This window comes from Malaclemys terrapin, chromosome 4, assembly GCF_027887155.1.
Source record: "Malaclemys terrapin pileata isolate rMalTer1 chromosome 4, rMalTer1.hap1, whole genome shotgun sequence".
Classification (NCBI taxonomy): Eukaryota; Metazoa; Chordata; order Testudines; family Emydidae; genus Malaclemys; species Malaclemys terrapin.
This window is the reverse complement of record NC_071508.1, coordinates 18,124,936-18,142,600: the sequence shown is the minus strand read 5'-3', so window position 1 is coordinate 18,142,600 and position 17,665 is coordinate 18,124,936. Positions and strand designations below refer to the sequence as shown.

Genomic DNA, 17,665 nt, shown 5'->3' with positions numbered 1-17,665 from the left:
GCAAGATTCATAAAGGGCGCGGACATTTATATGAGTAGCAAGAGCATCCGGAGTTATAACAGTTAATGCTAACAAACTTAGGAAGGGGATAAACCTCATGCTTTAGCCAATCTCTGTCTATGAGAGACCAGGATGAGAACTAGTGGGGGGAGCAGATTATCCCACATCTGCCTGCTGTGGGGTTCTGACACCTTCTGGAGACATATAACCTGCTGGCTGCTATTGCAGACCTGATACTGGACATGGTTTGATCCAGTCTGGAAATGCCTATGTTGCAGTTCTTGATTGCTGTTCGGGAGCCTGTGTACAGTGGATTTTTGATAGTGGTATAAATGCTTTATACTGGATTTTCTATCTAGTTAGGTCTGGCCCCCACCACTATAGTATCTGGGCACCTTATTAACCTCACAGCAGCCTGTGAGGTACAGCATTATTATTATCCCCATTTTACAGATGGGGAAATGGAGGCACTTGCCCAAGGTCACACAGGCAGTCAGTGGCAGAGCAGGGAATTGAACCTGGTTCTCCTGAATCCTAGTCCCATGTCTTAACTGCAAGCCGATCCTTCCTCAGTTGGTGGGTGATGCCAGACAACTTGGGGATTTTTATGTCAATTTAAAGGAAATGAAATTTTTTTTTCAGTTCAATTTTGAGTGTTTAATATTTTCTGCAGTAGGGGCGCCCCCAACGCCCGTGTGGATACTGGGGACTGGGCCCTGATGGGATCATCCCCAGGGGATCCTTTAGCGATATTCAACTTGGGCTACAGCGGGCTTGCCCTCTCTTCTCTCTCACCATAGAGTTGAACAGGAGTTCCTGGACAGAGTGGACAAGATGATTAAGTGCCATAAACGTGGCAAAGAGGAAACCACAAACCTGGCACCCTGTGAATGTGGAGAGAGAGTGGAGTGGGTGGTCTCTGCTCTAGCCCGACATTGCCTGATGGTGAAAGACAGAACCAGGGCTTTTTATTATCTGCTGGAGTCTGCAGCTGCTTCCTTAAATTTATCCAACAATTATATGGTGAGTTGGCCTCCATATGTTCCTGCATCTCTAGCTGACCTAACCCTAAAGCTGGTGCTGGATAAGTTTCCTCTGGCTAATAAGTGGGGGGAGGAGGGGTCAGATTTGTGTGCTCTGGGCAGGCGATGGCCCAGCCTCTCACTGTATCTCTCTGTGTTTGCTTGAGGCATATGTGTATTTGAAGAAAGCAAGTGGCCTACAGGAATTGTCAGCGTTGGCAGTGTTCCCTTGTCTGAAGAGACCTAAACTGAAGATCAACCAGTTTGAAGAAGCCGCTTTCTGTAGCCTCAGGGGAGAGGTCAGAAGCCAGGTAGATGCTGGAGGATGTCCAAAGATGACCCATCCATCTCACCATTGCCACCTTAAAAAGATTGGAGCAAAATCAGGAGCCCACTTGCTTTGGCCGTCTAACTGCCGGGACGGCTGCGTTTTGCTAGTAAAGTGCGCAATCTGAGCGCTCTGTTGAATCCTGGCTGCCCTGGAGGAGCAAGTAGCAGCAGCAGCAACCCAAGGAATACACAGGATCCCCCCCGTATCTGCTCCTGGCTTTGGGTTTGCAAACTCCCCTTTCAGCTGCAGACCCCACCATCTCCTTTTGGAGGCCGACCTTGCCACAGTGGCATCTCCAAATCTTCCTCCCTCCTGATTTGATTACTGCAATGTTTGTGAGGCACTCAGATATTAGCAGGGACCACAGTAGAACCTAGACATCAGATACACAGTACCCCATTATTCCCTTGTTGTGCACCTGCAGTTCAGTTTGATTGCAGGACCCCACCTCAACCCTGTTTTATCCTAAAATGCGGAAAATGCCATTCAGCCTCCCTGACCTCGTCAGACTCTCTCCCCTAGGTGCAATCATGCAGTGGCGTTGTTGCAGCGGTTGCCTTACTAGTCACTCCCCATGCAGGTCTGCTTCAACATGGGCCAAATCGCACTGGCCAAGAAACTGATCAAGAGGACCCTCTGCTTACTGCACGAGGGATTTCCCCGTACCTGGCTCGGCGCCTTCTTCCAGTCGTTCCTCGAAGAATCCAAACACTCTGCGTATCACTCAGCAGCGTCAGGCCCAACACACAGAGTAAGAGGCGGAATCTCAATCAGATGATTGTGGGTCTTAGCCCTGGTCCCCAGAGGCTATTTGCAAACGTCACCATGGAAACTGAACACAATAGGCGTGATTGGCACACTGTGTTCAAGAGGGTTTCTAATGGGCCCCTTTGCTTGATCTCTCATTATTTAATTAGCAGTTACCGTATATGTTTGACTTGCTGTGACCGCTAACATCTAACAACGTCTTTCCAGTAGGAAGGCATTAGCTGTCCTGCAGCAGCAAATCCACTGCCTCTCCTTGCTCTGGCAGCTCTACAGCCTGGACTCTACCGCCAACAGGAAGTACTCCCAGCTGGCAGCCCTGATGGAAATAAATTTGGCAGATGCGTCTGAGAACAAGATGCAGCTGTGTGTGTGCCCTTTGCTAATAGTCCTGGTATAGATGGCAAAGGTCTAGCTACTTCATCTCTCCAGGCGCATATCCTCCACTCATCAGCATGGCACCAGAAGTAATAATCCCTGAGAAGGGGGAAGTACCCAGAAGGCTTCTAAAATTAGGACATTTTATGTTCTGGGGTAATGTCTCTGGGCACAGGCAGTATTTCTGAGTGAACGCAGCGTGGGGTTGATTGTGAACAGAAAGGCTTTGCGTCTTCATATTGCAAAGTATAAATGAGCTGGCAATTAAAAAGAAAAAGCTTTTTGCAAGAGAAGTTACCATTAGTCCAGCCTTGAGAGCAAGGGCCAAAGTCATAAGTCAAATATGTCGCTACATTTTTAATTAGCAAAGTCTCTGTGGCAGTCAGAGAACCATTGAGTGACAGCATGATGTTTAAAACACTGCCCCGTGTTAGCCTGCTCCAGACCTCCACTGAGCTGGTGCTGCTTCCAGCTCAGTGCTGTTGTCTCTAGGTAGGGAAATTTTCCTCCACCTAAACATACCATCTACAATGAGACACCATGTTCTATCTGGCCAAGATCCCCAGGTCTGCTCCCAAACTAGGGTCTTCTCCTGCTTGGCCTGCTGCATGGCTTTTCCTTCAACAGCCTTGTATTTTCTTTATACCGGTTGGTGAATTTCAGCAGGGTGCATTTTCGTATCTTCTTTTCAATGCCTTAGATCATTTTGACATATATGGATTTTTCACGGTTCTCCCAAAGTATGGGCTATAAAGACGAGTAGCTAAAATATGAGATGATGGCTATCCAGAGAAGTTCCCAATGCAACTTCACGTTCACCAGGGAGAGGTTGCTAATGACAGTTCAATTAGCTCAGGCACTGGCCTATAGCAAGCTCTGCTTGGGTCATCTGACCCGATCTATCCAGTTGGATGAGTCCATTCTAACCATTTGCTGGGAGGGAGAGTTTATATACATAAACCCACACACCATATATACAGACATATGTATTCTTTCTTCAACAGGCTTTCAAGCTCATACAATGTGTGTGCGGCTCCGGAAAACCAACCTCCAGTGCCTGGTTCTTTCGGTTCTCTTCAAATCGGTGTTCCTGAAGAACAAGTATTATCATCATTTCATTTTGCTGTATTAACTTGCTAGAGTTGGGGTATTTATGTTGCGTTGGTCAAGATGATTTATAAAGAGAGATGGAAGAATGAGTGTAGATGGGAAAATGGGGCGACGTAAGAAAGACAGGATAGAGATGGAAGAAGGGTCCTCGAGGTGGTGCGATTGATGGATGTAGATGGAGGGGGGAGGTGTGGATTGATTTTAACCCGGCAAGGATCAACAGTATGATACAGTGCGCTGGAAAGGCCTCTGTGTAATCAGAGCTGGTGCCAACTCCTGCTAGCATTTTAGGGTCAGAGCTCCCTTAGGACTTTCCCTTTGTACAACAGGGTCTCAAAGGATTGTTTATAATGGCTCTCTTAGAGCTCGTAGGTCTTATTTTGTTGGTACGCCCAATGCATCAGAGTCTTAGAGTGGCTGTGGGAACTTGCTACTCAAGAGGAGAGCGTCATTGTCTTGGCATGTTTCTATTCAGCCTGTTTAGACCTGCTGCTTTGTGATGCTTAAGTGCTACCTGTAGTTTAAGAAGAAGGGTGGCCACACGCTGCTATCCTCTGCCAGGATTCCTGCAGTTTTCATCATGGGAAGAGGCATTTAATGAAGCTCCTACACTGGCTGGGAGGGTTGTGTTACCAGCAGTATCCACTATGGTCATTAGTAGTATTTGTTGCTATAGAACCTAGGAGCTCCATGCATGGACCAGGACCACATTGCGCAAGGCGCTGTACCAACACAGAACAAAGACAGTTTCTGTCCCAAAGAGCTTACGCTCTAAATGTAAAAGGGAGACATCGTTGTCATGAAGCAGAGCATCGGGAATGTTGAGGTGGTCTGTTCTTGCACGCCTAGGCTTAGATGTTTCAAGGGGACGCTGAGATGGCCAGAAAAGAGCACAACTCGGAAAGGCATCTACTAGCCTCTTATGCAGCTATGCCTTTCTCAGACCCTCTCAGTTTCTCTTCTGGTGGGACCTTAGTGGGTGAAGAGGGGAGTCATTGCTCTTCCTACCATGAGTTTTTTATATTGAGAGTTTTAATGTAAGGAAAGAAAATACCCGATGGCCTATGGAGGCCATTTTTCTTTCTTTTGGACAGTTTTGAAAGCTGACTTTGGGCTGCTGATCAGGCACTAGATGCTACCAATCTGTGTGCTACTGACATATTTAGAGGAAGCACACAGAACAGTGCTGGCTTTGTCCAATGGGATGGGCTTGTCTGGTTTCCACCTCTACACTACAAGCTGGGGTTGGTGGTTTTGAATCTACCCTAGGTCTGGCTTTTGCCAGGGAACCTACCAGATACCTTATTAATGGGCAAAACATCAAAAGGGAAAACATGTTTTTATAGGACCTACTTGATCAAAAAACAAACTTCATTTTCTAAAGCCATGGCCTTAGCATTGAGTAGACCACTATGGGGTGCAGGGGTTTATTCTCAGGGAGCACCACCTGGTAAGGAGTCCTTCTCTAGGAGGAAAGGTAACTGTTGTCTTCATGTTAACTCATTTCTGATGCTTTCTGGTGGCACCAGGGACATGGTGCTTCACTAAAAACGCCAGATTCAATCAGCATCCAGCCATGATTTAAACTGACGACCCAAGGTCCTTATCACCAAACACGCACCCACGTGAACCACCATTGTGAGGTCTCTTCTGTTCCGACACTGTCCTGTTAAGGTGCCGTTGAGTGGAATGGCTTCTCTGATGCCCATTTCTTTTGCAGGGTTTGATTACAGGCCCATTGAGGAGTGCCTGCAGTTCATAAACCAATACGAAGCCAGCTGCATCCTTAAGTCTCAGAGCAACATCTTGCTGAGTCTATTTTCCTCTTTGGCAATCTGGTAATACAGGGGTCTCATCAGATACTTCTCTGTGTTGGCACTTTAGCTCTTGCATTCTTTTGTGTGCTGCGGGGGAAAGAACCATGGTCCTGTAGCTATGGAATTGGGTGCAGAGAATTCACCCCCTGCTGCAGAATCTGTATTTTTTTTTTTTTAAATAAAGCCAACATTTTCCAACTTGGGGACCTAAATTCCGGCATTTGGATAGAAGTGGCTTGATTTTCATAGCGTTGAGCGTCTGCAGCTCCCATTGACTTTAATGGAAGCTACAGGTGCTCATCCGCTCTGAAAATGAAATGACCCTTTCATGTAACTGCCTAGGGCACGTATGGAATTAGGGCGACATTCACCCCTGTGCAGAGGCCAGCACAAAACCTTGTCGCCATTTAAGTCCCTCTTAAACCCTCAACATAGGGGAGTCTCTTTTCTCATTTGTCCCATTGTAATGAGCGGCTCTGCAAAGCCACCCGCGGCTCCTTCCAAGCTGCTGTAAGAATAAAAGAGGGGTTGTTGAGTGCAGTACTAAAGCAGCCTTGGCCGGCGGTGAATAGAAGAGGTTGATGGCTTCCTTCCTATTTGGAGGTTTGGCAGATTCCAGCAGTGGGATCTGTTCGAGGACAGTTTCACAAAGGCCCAACGGCTGATGAGCAGAACGAACGCGTCTCTTTTTGGCAGTCACGGCTTTTTTAGATTCCTGGAATGCTAGGGACTGTTGCTACAGAGAGTCATGGAAGACACGCCCGAGACGGTCCGGGAGACTCGCAGCTCAATGCTCGGGGTGATTTTTCTTTTGTGTCAATTCCAGTGCTTATGTAAGGGAAGGACCGATAACAACCAGGCCTGGTCTGAGCAGGTATTGTGCATGCATAGCTCTTCCCATTTGGATCTGTTACACGCTGTTCTCTTCCAGTCCTGGTGTCCTTTATACTCGGACCCCACGTGGCTCTGCCAATGCATACAGCACCCTCTGCTAGTCTGGCCCACGTGCTCATATAATTCTGCTAAGGAACCTCATTAGCCTTTTGCAAAAATTCCCCATGGCTGCTCACATGGAATCAGCTCCACAAGGATCAGCTACACAGGGAGCCCTATTGTAGACAGGCTGCTGCCAACATTTTAAGCACCACATCACCACTCCCCTACTCAGAGCGGGTCTATTCTCCTCTCTTTAGTATTTTGGGGAATTCCTTTCTCGCTGCTCGATGAGTCCGGTCTACCACACGAGGGTTTACAGCCTGAAAGCCTCTGTTAACCTCCTGGGAGATGAAGATAAGAGCCAGGTCCCTGTGTCGAAGGGTCTCAAACTTTCGGCCACTTCCCAGACCAGGCTGGAGGAAACATCTCTCAATGTGAGCCCTGACCGTGTCCAGAACAAGGTAAGCTGTGACTCTTCCCTTTGAACGCCAGGGGAGCTCAGCTCCGGGGCACCCATAGAAACAAAGTGGGCAATGGTAGTTGCAGTGCAATAGGTATCGAGTGACAACTTGTTGTAACTTTCATTCTGAACGTAACAATAACACGATTAACAACACCCCTGGGTGCAGTTGGGTCCCAAACTACCGTGTTTACTAGTGCACACAAATGTGAAAAACCTAGCTACATACACCGTCCTGCTCTGACTGGTTTTCTGGTGGCTTCTAAAACATAAAACACGATGAGCACCGCTAGAGGGCTCACAAACTATTTAAAGGGAGTCTACCATACACTGTATAACTTGCAGAGGGAATTGTCAGGGTCTGCAGTGGAACTGATGCGGGTACACAGAGATCCCACTGGGGAAGACTTTGTTGCAGGTTCACTATTTTGCCTCCCACATAACTTTCTCCCTATGATACAGCCCTGCTAAACTGCAGGTTTAGTGACTTAGGCTAGGTCTACACTACCTGCTTGAATCGGCGGGTAGAAATCGATCTCTCAGGGATCGAATTATTGCGTCTCGTTGGGACGCGACAATCGATCCCCGAATCGACGCGCTTACTCCACCAGCGGAGGTAGGAGTAAGCGCCGTGGACGGGGAGCCGCGGAGGTCGATTTTGCCGCCGTCCTCACAGCGGGGTAAGTCAGCTCCCATACGTCGAATTCAGCTACGCTATTCGCGTAGCTGAATTTGCGTATCTTAAATCGACCCCTCCGCCCCCCGTAGTGAAGACCTGCCCTTAAGAAATGCAGAGATTCTGCATTAAGGGGACAAGGTCTGGGTTTCATCTGCTTCTTTATTTCCCCCTGCCCTTTATGGCACCTGTGCATCCAAAAAGACTGACAAGAATTCCCATTACAACCCTTTTACTGCTGCTCAAACTTGGTCAGCAGGGGCCACTGTGAAACATGAGTTTCAACTTCCATTCTCATGACCTTCTGACCTGATGTTCTTAGCCCCTATGCTTCAGAGCTCTGGCTCTCCCACTGTATAGGGCACAGATGTCATGACAGAACTAGGAGTAGGAGGACAAATAATGTGCACTTTGCTTTCTGCTCTTCGGTAACTCAGGCGAACACCTTAAGCTGGACATTTTCTCCTTCTCCTGTCTTGCCCTCTAGTGCATCGGCTCAGCCTCCGCTATTGTTATGAACCATGCTGAGAAGATTTCCTGTTTTGTGCACTGAATCAGGCTCCAGAAGAGTCAAAGAGCTGAAGGACAGCAAAGATCAGGATGAAGAGGGCACACGAGAATACATGAAATCTGCCACATCGAGGCTGAAATCCAAACCCATGCTGAAGGAATTGACCTTTGTTCATCTCCAGCCGAGGCAAGCTCCTGCGTCCCCCCATGCGCTGCCCGCTGGTGAGCCTATGGAATACCTCAGCACTGCACCCGGAATCTTGCCCTCAACGTCCAGAAAACCCCAGGGTGACGGTGACAAAGCCTGAGGGGGCAGGAGAGACTGTCGGAGCTGGGACATTGCTGGGTAGGGTGGAGGGTTTGCTGGAATCTAGAGCATGTACACTGAAAACCTGCCTCGTCGTGGCTCAGAGGCCAGCAGAGAATTTGAGGAGGGACACTGGAAAAATGGGGGAAAAGTGACATAAAGGGGTTCTTTTCTTTTAGTCTGTGTAGTTCAGTGGTGTTTGTGCGACCCCGGAATGATTGGGGATAACTCTGTACTCAAGGGGTCTGATGACACTGCAGTCAAACACCCGGGACTGGCTCGTGTTAACTGACTTGGGCTTGCAGGGCTCTGGCTGCGAGGCTATCAAATTGCAATGCGGCTATTCGGGCTAGAACCTGGGCTCTGAGGGGTCTCAGAACCAGCTGCAGGTGTTTCACTGTAGTGTAGACATACCCTAGGATAACTTGGGAGCGGGGCAAGGTTCTGTGACAGACCTACTGAGACCCCACTTCCAGCAGCTATATCTCCCAATAGGGGTATTGAAAACTGGCACCTGAACCCTTGGGCAGTGAATAACAACAGTCCTGCTATGGAATCTGTTCCACTGTTCTTCCCAGAACTCATTCCTCCTGCTAATGCACTGGGAATTGCTGCAAATAATCTTCCCCAACATAATCCTTCTCCTGCAGGGACTAGCCACCATCGTATCAATCGCATAGATTTTAATGGAAGCTGCGACAGTTTGAAATGTGTATAGTTTATAATAAAGTTATTTAAGACATATTTATAACGCGCCATAGAAGTGAATACAGAGTGACTCACACCCACCCACTGTTAACTCTGCATTACAATACAGTTTTACTTTGCACAATCATATGCTCTTCGGTGAGGCACCAGTTTAGCAAAGCACTTGAAGTCTCACGGAAGTCAGGACTTAACGTTAAGCGCGTGCTTCAGTGCTTTGCTGAACAGGGGCCGAACGCAGGGAGGTGATTGAAAGGTAGCCACTGTGGTGTTAACTGAACTGTTAGAGAAGTTGTAAGACTGAAGAGGAAATGTAGCATGTTCCCATATTTCACGGCACTTCCCTACTGGGACACCATGGCTGCTCTTATCAGAGGGAGCCAGTTTCCTGATGGGGGTGTTTATAGCTGCCTATCACTAAAAATAGAGCCACTAGAGAAAGTGAATGCACCCCACCCTTCCACTGCATTTATTTCCCAGTGGCTGAATCCTGTTACTGGGCTATCCTAGCAGTGTAGCTGTTTTTTCCAGGGAGGTTTTTTGAATCTCTGTCCCAGTCCTTTGGATCCATCCCCTCCTTCGTTCCTCCTTTTCACCTGCTTTGCGCTCGTACCCCCATGGCCCCGTGTTACAGTGCAATTCCTCTGGTTGTGGGACTCCCTGCAGCACCTGTCATCCGAGTTCCCTTTTTGAGAGGTTCCTGCTGGGCAATGCAGGTCAACTCTCCCCACCAAGAAGCGAGTGTGTTACCACCGGAGCATTCCCTGCACCTGCCTGGCCATGGGACAAGGAACAGGAAAGTAGACACAGGCCTATCATCGAGTAGTTCAGAGCGCTATTGTACCAATAGGCCACCAGGTAAATAAGCCTCATGCCACAGTTTTTATGTAAGATGATGCACTGTGGTAATACCCGGAGGAGCTAGTGACAACCAGTGAAGGATGTATTTTCCTTTCAATTCCAGATGCATTCAATTGTCAGTGACTGTAGTTTCTGCGATAGCAGTTCAGGAGAAGAGCTATGAGGGGGACACTAGATTTCATGGGATCTGAGTTCAGTTAGGGCTGGTTTGTTTCTCTTTAGTCCCAGACCGTGGAGGTGAGTCTCCAAAGATGATGGTTGCATACTCCACGGTGCCTGAGGAGAACAGGACAGCTGAGGGCTCAGCAGAACGTTTGGCACCTTTTGGTTTTGGTGGAGGCTCCACGTTGGCATACGTGACATCGTCTGGCTTTGGCTTGGGTTGGAGCCTTAGCATGGCATATATTATACCGTTCTTCAACTCCCCATCTGGGGTGGCATCTCTGGGGTGTCCTTCATCCTTCTGGAAAGCCACAAATAATAGGAGAATAAATTGAATATCATCCTTTTAAACATTTCCATTTTCTGAATATTAAGTCTCACTTTACCACTGCTAAAAATCTCCTCTCTAGAGGGTGAAACTGCAGGGGGGATGAGGGGGACATGGGAAAAGAAATACATTTCTCTGGGGTGCTCAGAGAACACCACCCTATATGAACCCTATTGTAAGGACTGAGGAATTGGACTGAGGCACTTCCCATATTGGCTTGTTCAGGATCTCTGAGTTTAGACCTTTGAGCCCATGCTGATCAGATTGCAGATTCAGGGACATTAAACTTCATGCAGCTTGTGGTCATGGTAATATTTGTATTACAGGCAGACAAACAGAAATACAAGAATCCTGATTCCCATCCTCCTGCTCTAAACACTAGACAATCCTGCTTCCATCTGCTTCAAATAGCTATATGGAGGAGATGGAACAAAGTGCTAGAAATACCAGACCTTCAACCTACCTGCTCTGCTGCTAGTCTGCAGTTAGGGTGTTCACCAAAATTCAGCCCGTTCCCTACTGTGAAAGACAGAATCTCAATTTAATGTAAAAACTGTAACTAACCCTTTGTATTTTTACATACAACTAAAAGTGGGTCATGGGGTGAAGGATCTAGCAACTCTCTCTCTCTCTCTCCTCCCCCCCCCCCCGCACCCATTTCCATTCAGCATGACCCTCAACACTGTTGATCCAGGCCAGTGGGGACAAACCCAAACTGCATGAAAACTGGACCAGTGATAGAGATGTACCTCTTTTTCTCCCTTTGGTGAAAATAGTAGCCATGATAGCAATCAGTACACTGCCAGCCAGGAAGGAGCCCGGTGCCAGGACAACATAAAGAATTCTGCAAGGAAATGCACAATATCTCCATTAATATTCTTGGCATCAAAGGTGACCTGGTTAATTTGGGAGGGGACTCTGTGGGTTGGAAACTGGATTAAGGCTCCAAGATCTAAATTCAGCATTCAAAAATCACACTGGCTGCTTGTACCTTGATGCAATTCCACTGACGTCAATGGGGCTATGCTGATTGATGCCTCTGGGGGTTCTGGCCCTGCTGTATTTTCCCAGGGTTGCTTCATGCAAGGGATAAACTCAGGAACTTAAATTATTTTCTAGCACTTGCTGGCAGTGCTACTAGAATTCAAAGGATGCTGTACCCCCTCATTAGGATGCCGTACCCCCTCCACGGGCTGACTTTCATCAGGGTAATTATCAGGGTCTTCTTTGATCAGGCCTGGTAATGGCTCTCATTTGACATGTGATATTGTTTGGTCTTAGGCTGTGTTCTTAATGCAAGAGACAGAGAAGGCACAGCACAGCTGGGCTCTGGGCTCATCCCCTAAGTATTCCTATGGAGTGGAAAGAACAGACAGATCACTAAGGGCCTGCTCCAGCTCCTAGTCCAGCCAGTGGGTGTCTTTCTACTGCCTTGAGGGGGTTAGATCAACCCTGTAAGAGACTCGGAGGATGGGGTGTGTGTGTGTCTTTTACAACCCCACCCTTTTAATCTGCAGCAGAGCCAGAAAATCCCCTCGGGGGACCCTAAAGTCAGCCCTGAAGACTTTTGTTTGTTTGATGTTCATACCTCTGCTCCTTGTTGCTGGCCACAGTTGGGTGGGCGGTTTCCCCCTCGTTAGTGGGAGGCGAAGTAGCCTCATTAATTGTATCATAATACACACTTTTTCCTGAAAATAAACACAAGAGTGAGTGACCCTCCCCTGCATGGCCCTGGCCTGCTTGACATTCTGGAAGGGATGGGAAATTATGACGAGGCATTAGAGCCTTCTCGTACTAATCGTGAGTGATCGCTTGTTGGTTAACAGTGAGAATGTGACAATAGGGTGTGATGCAGGAGCCCTTTACCACCCAGAGGAGTCCTAGCCGTGAGGCTTATTGGAGTGTAGTCCAATAATCCCTCACGGAAGTCCTGTGCGTTCTATCCAGGTTGTTATGTGGTGCCTCTCACCATAGTATCTGAGCAAAAAAAGTTTAGTGTCGATACCACCAGAAAGTGAGTAGCAGCTATGGAACTAGAACTCACATCTTCTGATTCCCAGGCCCCCACATCATCCATTGGGCTACATTTTTTCACTGGAGACATTTACAGCTAGTATGGCGCACGCCTTGGAAAATCTACTAGAAGGAACAACCCTGCAATGGCCAGAGGGATAGTCTAGACAACCATTGGGTTTCCAGGCACCCAACCTTGCCAACTACTGAGTGTCTCCGGTGAGATGGACCTGGTAGGTCTGGGGTCTATGACAGATAAAAGGGAAAGCATGGCTACTGCCGGAGAATACGTGTGAGCAGGGACCGATAAGCCACATATGGGAAAAGGTCCCCTTGGATAAGGATCCAAGTGCTCAGTTTATGATCTGACCCTCTTCGGGATTATTGGGATGGAATTGTCTCGGGGACAGGCTATCCCTTGTGAGGCTCCATTTTCAGTCTAGTCAGGAAGACCACAGGAATAGCTTCTCCCAATTTATTTCCTGTATTTCTGTGTCCTATACTGGCTCAGAGTAGGAAGGGTGGAGAGGCATGAAAATGGGTATCAAACATAAGAGCGGAAATACTGGATCAGACCAAAGGTCCATCTAGCCCAGTATCCTGTCTTCTGACAGTGGCCAATGCCAGGTGCCCCAGAGGGAATGAACAGAACAGGTAATTATCAAGTGATCAAAGAAAAGTTTAATATTTGTGAACTATAACAAAGGGATGAGTTCAGTCAGAGATTTGGGCAACGTTCTGGGGCCATTTCTTTTGCTGGTGTAAATTGGTGTAGGTCCATAACAACTAATGATTCCCCTCTGATTTACGTGGGCAGAGGATCTGGGCGAATTTGTTTATAATACTAGTAAATATCAAAAGTCTCAAAAGGTAAATTCAGAAGTTGTCTCTGGGTCTCCTGCAATTTCCCTGCTCTAAGGAGCCCATCTGAGCTCTGCCCTGCTATCACATCCACCAGGGGATGAGAATTTGCTGACTTTTAAGGGAAGGCCACTTTTCTTTGAGTAACTCACCCAAAACGTTCAGTGAGATCCTCTTCAGTAGCATGGTACTTCCCTGGAAATGGGTCTCACAATGATACTCCCCCGAGTCACGTAACTGGAGCGCCTCCAGCGTCACTATAATCACTCTGTTCCACCGGTCAAGCTTTATCCTGGTCCTTTCTCGCATATTAACAATCTGATCAATCTTGACGCTGATGACAGGTTGACATCTAGTTGCGGTTAGCATTTTGCACCAGGTAAAATTATTAGGTATCCTGCTGTCGTCCATCAAAAAATAGGAACAATTTAGCGAGATGGAGTCTCCTTTTTTGGCAGATAGCCTCATGGGAGCTGGAGAGAGAGACCGGTGACTGGTTATTGTGAGAAAGGGAAGGAAAGAGAGGTGTATAAAAGTCCCGCGGGTGTATAAATGCCCCCCTGCATCTAAATGGGAAGACAAAGGATCAGACCAAACCCCAGCCCAAAAGGAGCTTGCAAAAGACATGGAAATAATCTCTTCCAGCCCAAGGAAAATATTTCCTAGGATTGGCTGTGCACAATTACCACTGGAAAACTGCATATCAATCACTACAGGGGCAGTCCTGAACCAGCCTCAGCATCTGCTAATGCTGCCACCACTCTGAAAATGCACCTTCACCACTGGCCCCTCTGCTCCTGGCAGTCTTAGCATCTGAGGAGCTAAGGACTGAGTGAGACCTGAAGTGGGGATTCCTCTCTCCTCCCTAGAATGGGGGACCACCCAGGACAGGGCTGAGATAGTTTGGCTGGGGTAGCACGGGGAAACTTGCCCTGCAACTGTCCACGCTGGGCCTCCCCTGTGTGTAAGGATAAGGGTCCAGAGGTGTCATTGCAGCACCTTTACCAGTAGTGACAACAAACAACACTCAACCAGGACAGGGAGGGTGTGAATGAAGAAGCCCAGTCTTGTTATTGTTCATCCCAACTGGTAATCAGGACTTCAAATTGGGAGCGGGGTTTCTCCATCCCATGGGGTTTCTATCCCAGCTGGTCAAAGATTTTCTGTCTAAAAGGTTCAATTTTTGATGCAAAATGGCTTTTTGATTAAATAGGGCATTTGGGGGAAATGTTAATTTTCATTTAAAACAAAAAAAGAGTTTTAATTGAACAATCGAAAACTGAATTTTTTTGAGTTTTCAACCCAGACCTTTTGGTTTTCATTGTTTTGACAAAAAGACTAAAAATGTTTGTTTGGGGGTTTTTGGTTAAAATTCTTTGGGGATGGGGGTGAGGTGGGCTGGGGTGGGAGGGGGAGAAATACGTTCCTAACCAGCTCTTCTTTTTACATAGATATGTGATAAGTGTACATCTAAATATATACATATATGTGCATGATACACATGGTGTTTCTATGTCTAGATATGTAATTGAAGGTTATTATTTTAACCATCTCTCTCTATAACATATACTGGGGAGTTGACATCTATAGACCCTGTGTTTTCTTTGGAATAGGAATGGAGCATTAGTCTAATTTGGAATATCCTGGTTTGAGCTGATTTGTGTCCCAACTAGGTCATGACTGGTCTTTAGCTCACCGTCATAAGAAACAGTCAATTGAATCTTTTTCAATAGGATAATTGTCTGATGATTGTAAACCCCACAGAAGTATGTTCCTGAATCCTCTATCTGGAGCTCCGTCATGGACACAGAAATCCAGCCTGTTCCCAAGTTTGTTAGATTGACCCTTCTCTTTGGTGCAATATTTAGGTATTTCCCTCCCTTTGCTCGGATGCTCAGGAAGAGTCTGCTGTTGCATCCCTGGTCTGGCAGCATCTTGCACCAGAATTTCTCCTCTAGTGAATATTTGTCATTATCGTAGTAACACGTTGTACTGAAAGAGCTTCCCTGTACAGCTGTCACCAATTCCAGCTCCTCTCTGGCCAGGCACGGCCCTGCCAAGGAAAGAAAAACATTGGTGAGAATGACCTGCCCATCAATGCTGCAACTTCAGGCTGCTGTGACTGGTTCTCCAAGCTCCCATCTCTGTGTAAAGGAACTTCTGTGGTGAGACTCGATCCATTGGCACTGCCTCCTTCCCATTCAACTTCCCATGTTCTTCCCCACTGTGAAGCTTATGTCCCCCGATCTTCATTGCAGGTTAGCATGTGAACAACTGATCAGGAGCTAGGCTGGCTCTATCTGGTAAACTGGCACTGGTCTGATCATCTAATCCTTGAATCACCTTGCAAGGTTGTTCCCTACAGAACATTCTCTGTTACTTTCTCCAGACTCATGGCACCCAGTTCCTAGGTTGGTTTGGAGACAGGAATCCCTTCTAGCATGAGAAAAGTCTGTTTCCAAAAATTGGGGTTGGTTAAACCCTCTCTGACATCCACTCTATGGCTTTTCATTCCACTATAACATATGCAATGACTGGGGGAAAATATGGAGCCCTAGCAAGCCAAGCATTTCTCGCCATTGCAAATAGCTGGGTTCCCAATTTCCGTGCCTGCTCGCAGCCCACCAAAATGATAAGTGCAAAAGCAAACAAGCGCAGTGTGCTACGAGTGCAAGAGCAAACGGAATGTTCTGTGTCTACGGGAGGGGAGGGCCGATCTCTCGGTTCCTTACCTGTTAGTGCCAGCAATAGCAGCCGGGCTGAGAAGCGACCCATCCTGTAATGGGAAGTGGTTTAGATCTTGGAGAGGTGGAATGCAGCATTGAGGCTTCTTTGTTGCTGTCAAGATGGGTCGGCAATGAACTCCCTTTGTCACTGTTTGTGTCGTCATGCTCCAGAGTGACAGTATCGTTTGTAATTGTTGGAAAGATGCTTCTACCACAGTCCTAATCTGAGCCTTCACACAGGAAGCCTGCATTTTGGCTATCAGCTGCTTCTCATTTTAGCACATGTTTAGATATCTGCTTTTGGAAATGGGGAGTGAGGGGAAAAAAGAGAGAGTAGCACATGTTCTATTTTTAATGACATTTGAAGCATTGGTGTATAGTACATGAACAGCTTTTAGTTTTGTATCCCTAGATCTCAAAGCACTTTATAAAGGGGGGACTTAGCCATAGCTACATTGTACTGCTAGGAAAACAGAGATGGGCAATTCCTTTGCCTGGTGTTACACAGCTGGTCAGAGATGGGAGCAGAACACAGGTCTCCTGAGTCTGAGGCCAGTGCCCAATCCATTAGGCCACGCCATCTCCTTAGTAGAGCACCCCCCAAGTTGCTTCCCATCAGGGTCCCTTGTGTCATCCTCTAGCTCTGTGTTTGGGATGTTGACCTGGAGAAGATATTTTTGCTTAAAGCCATACAACAAGGAGGAGGATTACAGTGCTGAGGAAAGGGAAGTGGGATCATGTTGGTTCGCTTCCATGTGGGAGATTGGAATGCATGGCTTGGCTCAGCTGATCCATCCAGTCCTATTGGCTGTTCTGGGATGCGTCTCTCTCAATCTCTCCTGTTGAAGCTGTTCCAACTTTGCATAAATAATGACCTGTTCATTGGAACAGTGCACTGGGCACTCAGAACTGAGGTGACTGCCATAACTCCTGGGCTATTGGTTATTCTGATCTTCTTCCTATTGGGTGTTTCACAAAAAAACTTCAAAAGGACTCGGTTTCATCCCAGTGTGGTAGGGGAAACATTTTGAAATCTTGACATTTTTCACGGGATGGGAAAACCAGCTATAGTCTTCATGGTGTGTGTGTGTGTGGGGAAAGCGGGGGGGAGTATGGGCTTGTCTACACAAATATTTAGTTGGCAGCAAGCTGGTGTGAGACCCACACTAGCCCACACGGTTAGTGCCTGTGCACCCGCCGATGCGCATTAACGGTTCGTCGGTGTGTTTTGATCTAATCCTGTTTCAAAGAGGAGTAGATCACAGTGGATTGATGAACTGTTAGTCAGTGTCAGCAGGGTCACGTGGGCAGTTAGTCCGCGGCAGGCTAGTACAGCATACACTCACACCTCAACTTGCCACAAACCAATTGTGTGCGTAGACAAGCCCTGTAAGTCAGTTTTGTTTGACTCTGCCTTGGGTTTACAACCAGTGCGGGGGAAAGGAGAGCATTGCTGCTGGTACTGGGTTTGGCCATTCGGGTGCAGCATCCTGGGGGTGAGTTCTTGCTGGTGTCAGTGTTTTGTATTGTGTAACGAGATCCTCTCCCGGGATGGCCAGATTCAGCTTTGCTTTGGGGCCGGTGATGAGTCAAACTCGCATGCGGATGACACCGCAATAAGAGAGTGGAAAAAAAACCACAGCTGGGTTACCCTATTTTTGCAGCCTGGTTTCTTGTGAAATCAGGAAACAACAGCT

General features: G+C 47.4%; 1 protein-coding gene and 1 pseudogene across 1 annotated transcript; one reads left to right on the top strand and one right to left on the bottom strand.

Annotated features, from left to right (window-relative positions):
• Window positions 1–9,008, top strand: part of LOC128835681 (adenylate cyclase type 10-like) — a 42,763-nt pseudogene extending 33,755 nt beyond the window's left edge.
• A 930-nt stretch (window positions 9,009–9,938) lies between these two features.
• Window positions 9,939–16,056, bottom strand: TREML1 (triggering receptor expressed on myeloid cells like 1). The gene is made up of 7 exons (XM_054028529.1): window positions 15,975–16,056; window positions 14,939–15,295; window positions 13,395–13,715; window positions 11,957–12,056; window positions 11,118–11,212; window positions 10,832–10,887; window positions 9,939–10,341 (listed from the first exon to the last, which is right to left on the bottom strand). The coding sequence occupies exons 1-7, from the start codon at window positions 16,015–16,017 to the stop codon at window positions 10,072–10,074; spliced, it is 1,242 nt and encodes a 413-aa protein (XP_053884504.1). The 5' UTR covers window positions 16,018–16,056; the 3' UTR covers window positions 9,939–10,071.
• Window positions 16,057–17,665: the final 1,609 nt, after the last annotated feature.

What these genes read in the sequence shown, in the direction of transcription:
- TREML1 (XM_054028529.1), bottom strand. Translation starts at nt 16,017, where the DNA reads ATGGGTCGCTTCTCAGCCCGGCTGCTATTGCTGGCACTAACAG. An exon ending in GATCTCACTGAACGTTTTGG is followed by an intron (nt 12,057 to 13,394) that starts GTGAGTTACTCA and finishes GTTTATTTTCAG; the next exon opens with GAAAAAGTGTGTATTATGAT. An exon ending in GCAGACTAGCAGCAGAGCAG is followed by an intron (nt 10,342 to 10,831) that starts GTAGGTTGAAGG and finishes GTGGCTTTCCAG; the next exon opens with AAGGATGAAGGACACCCCAG.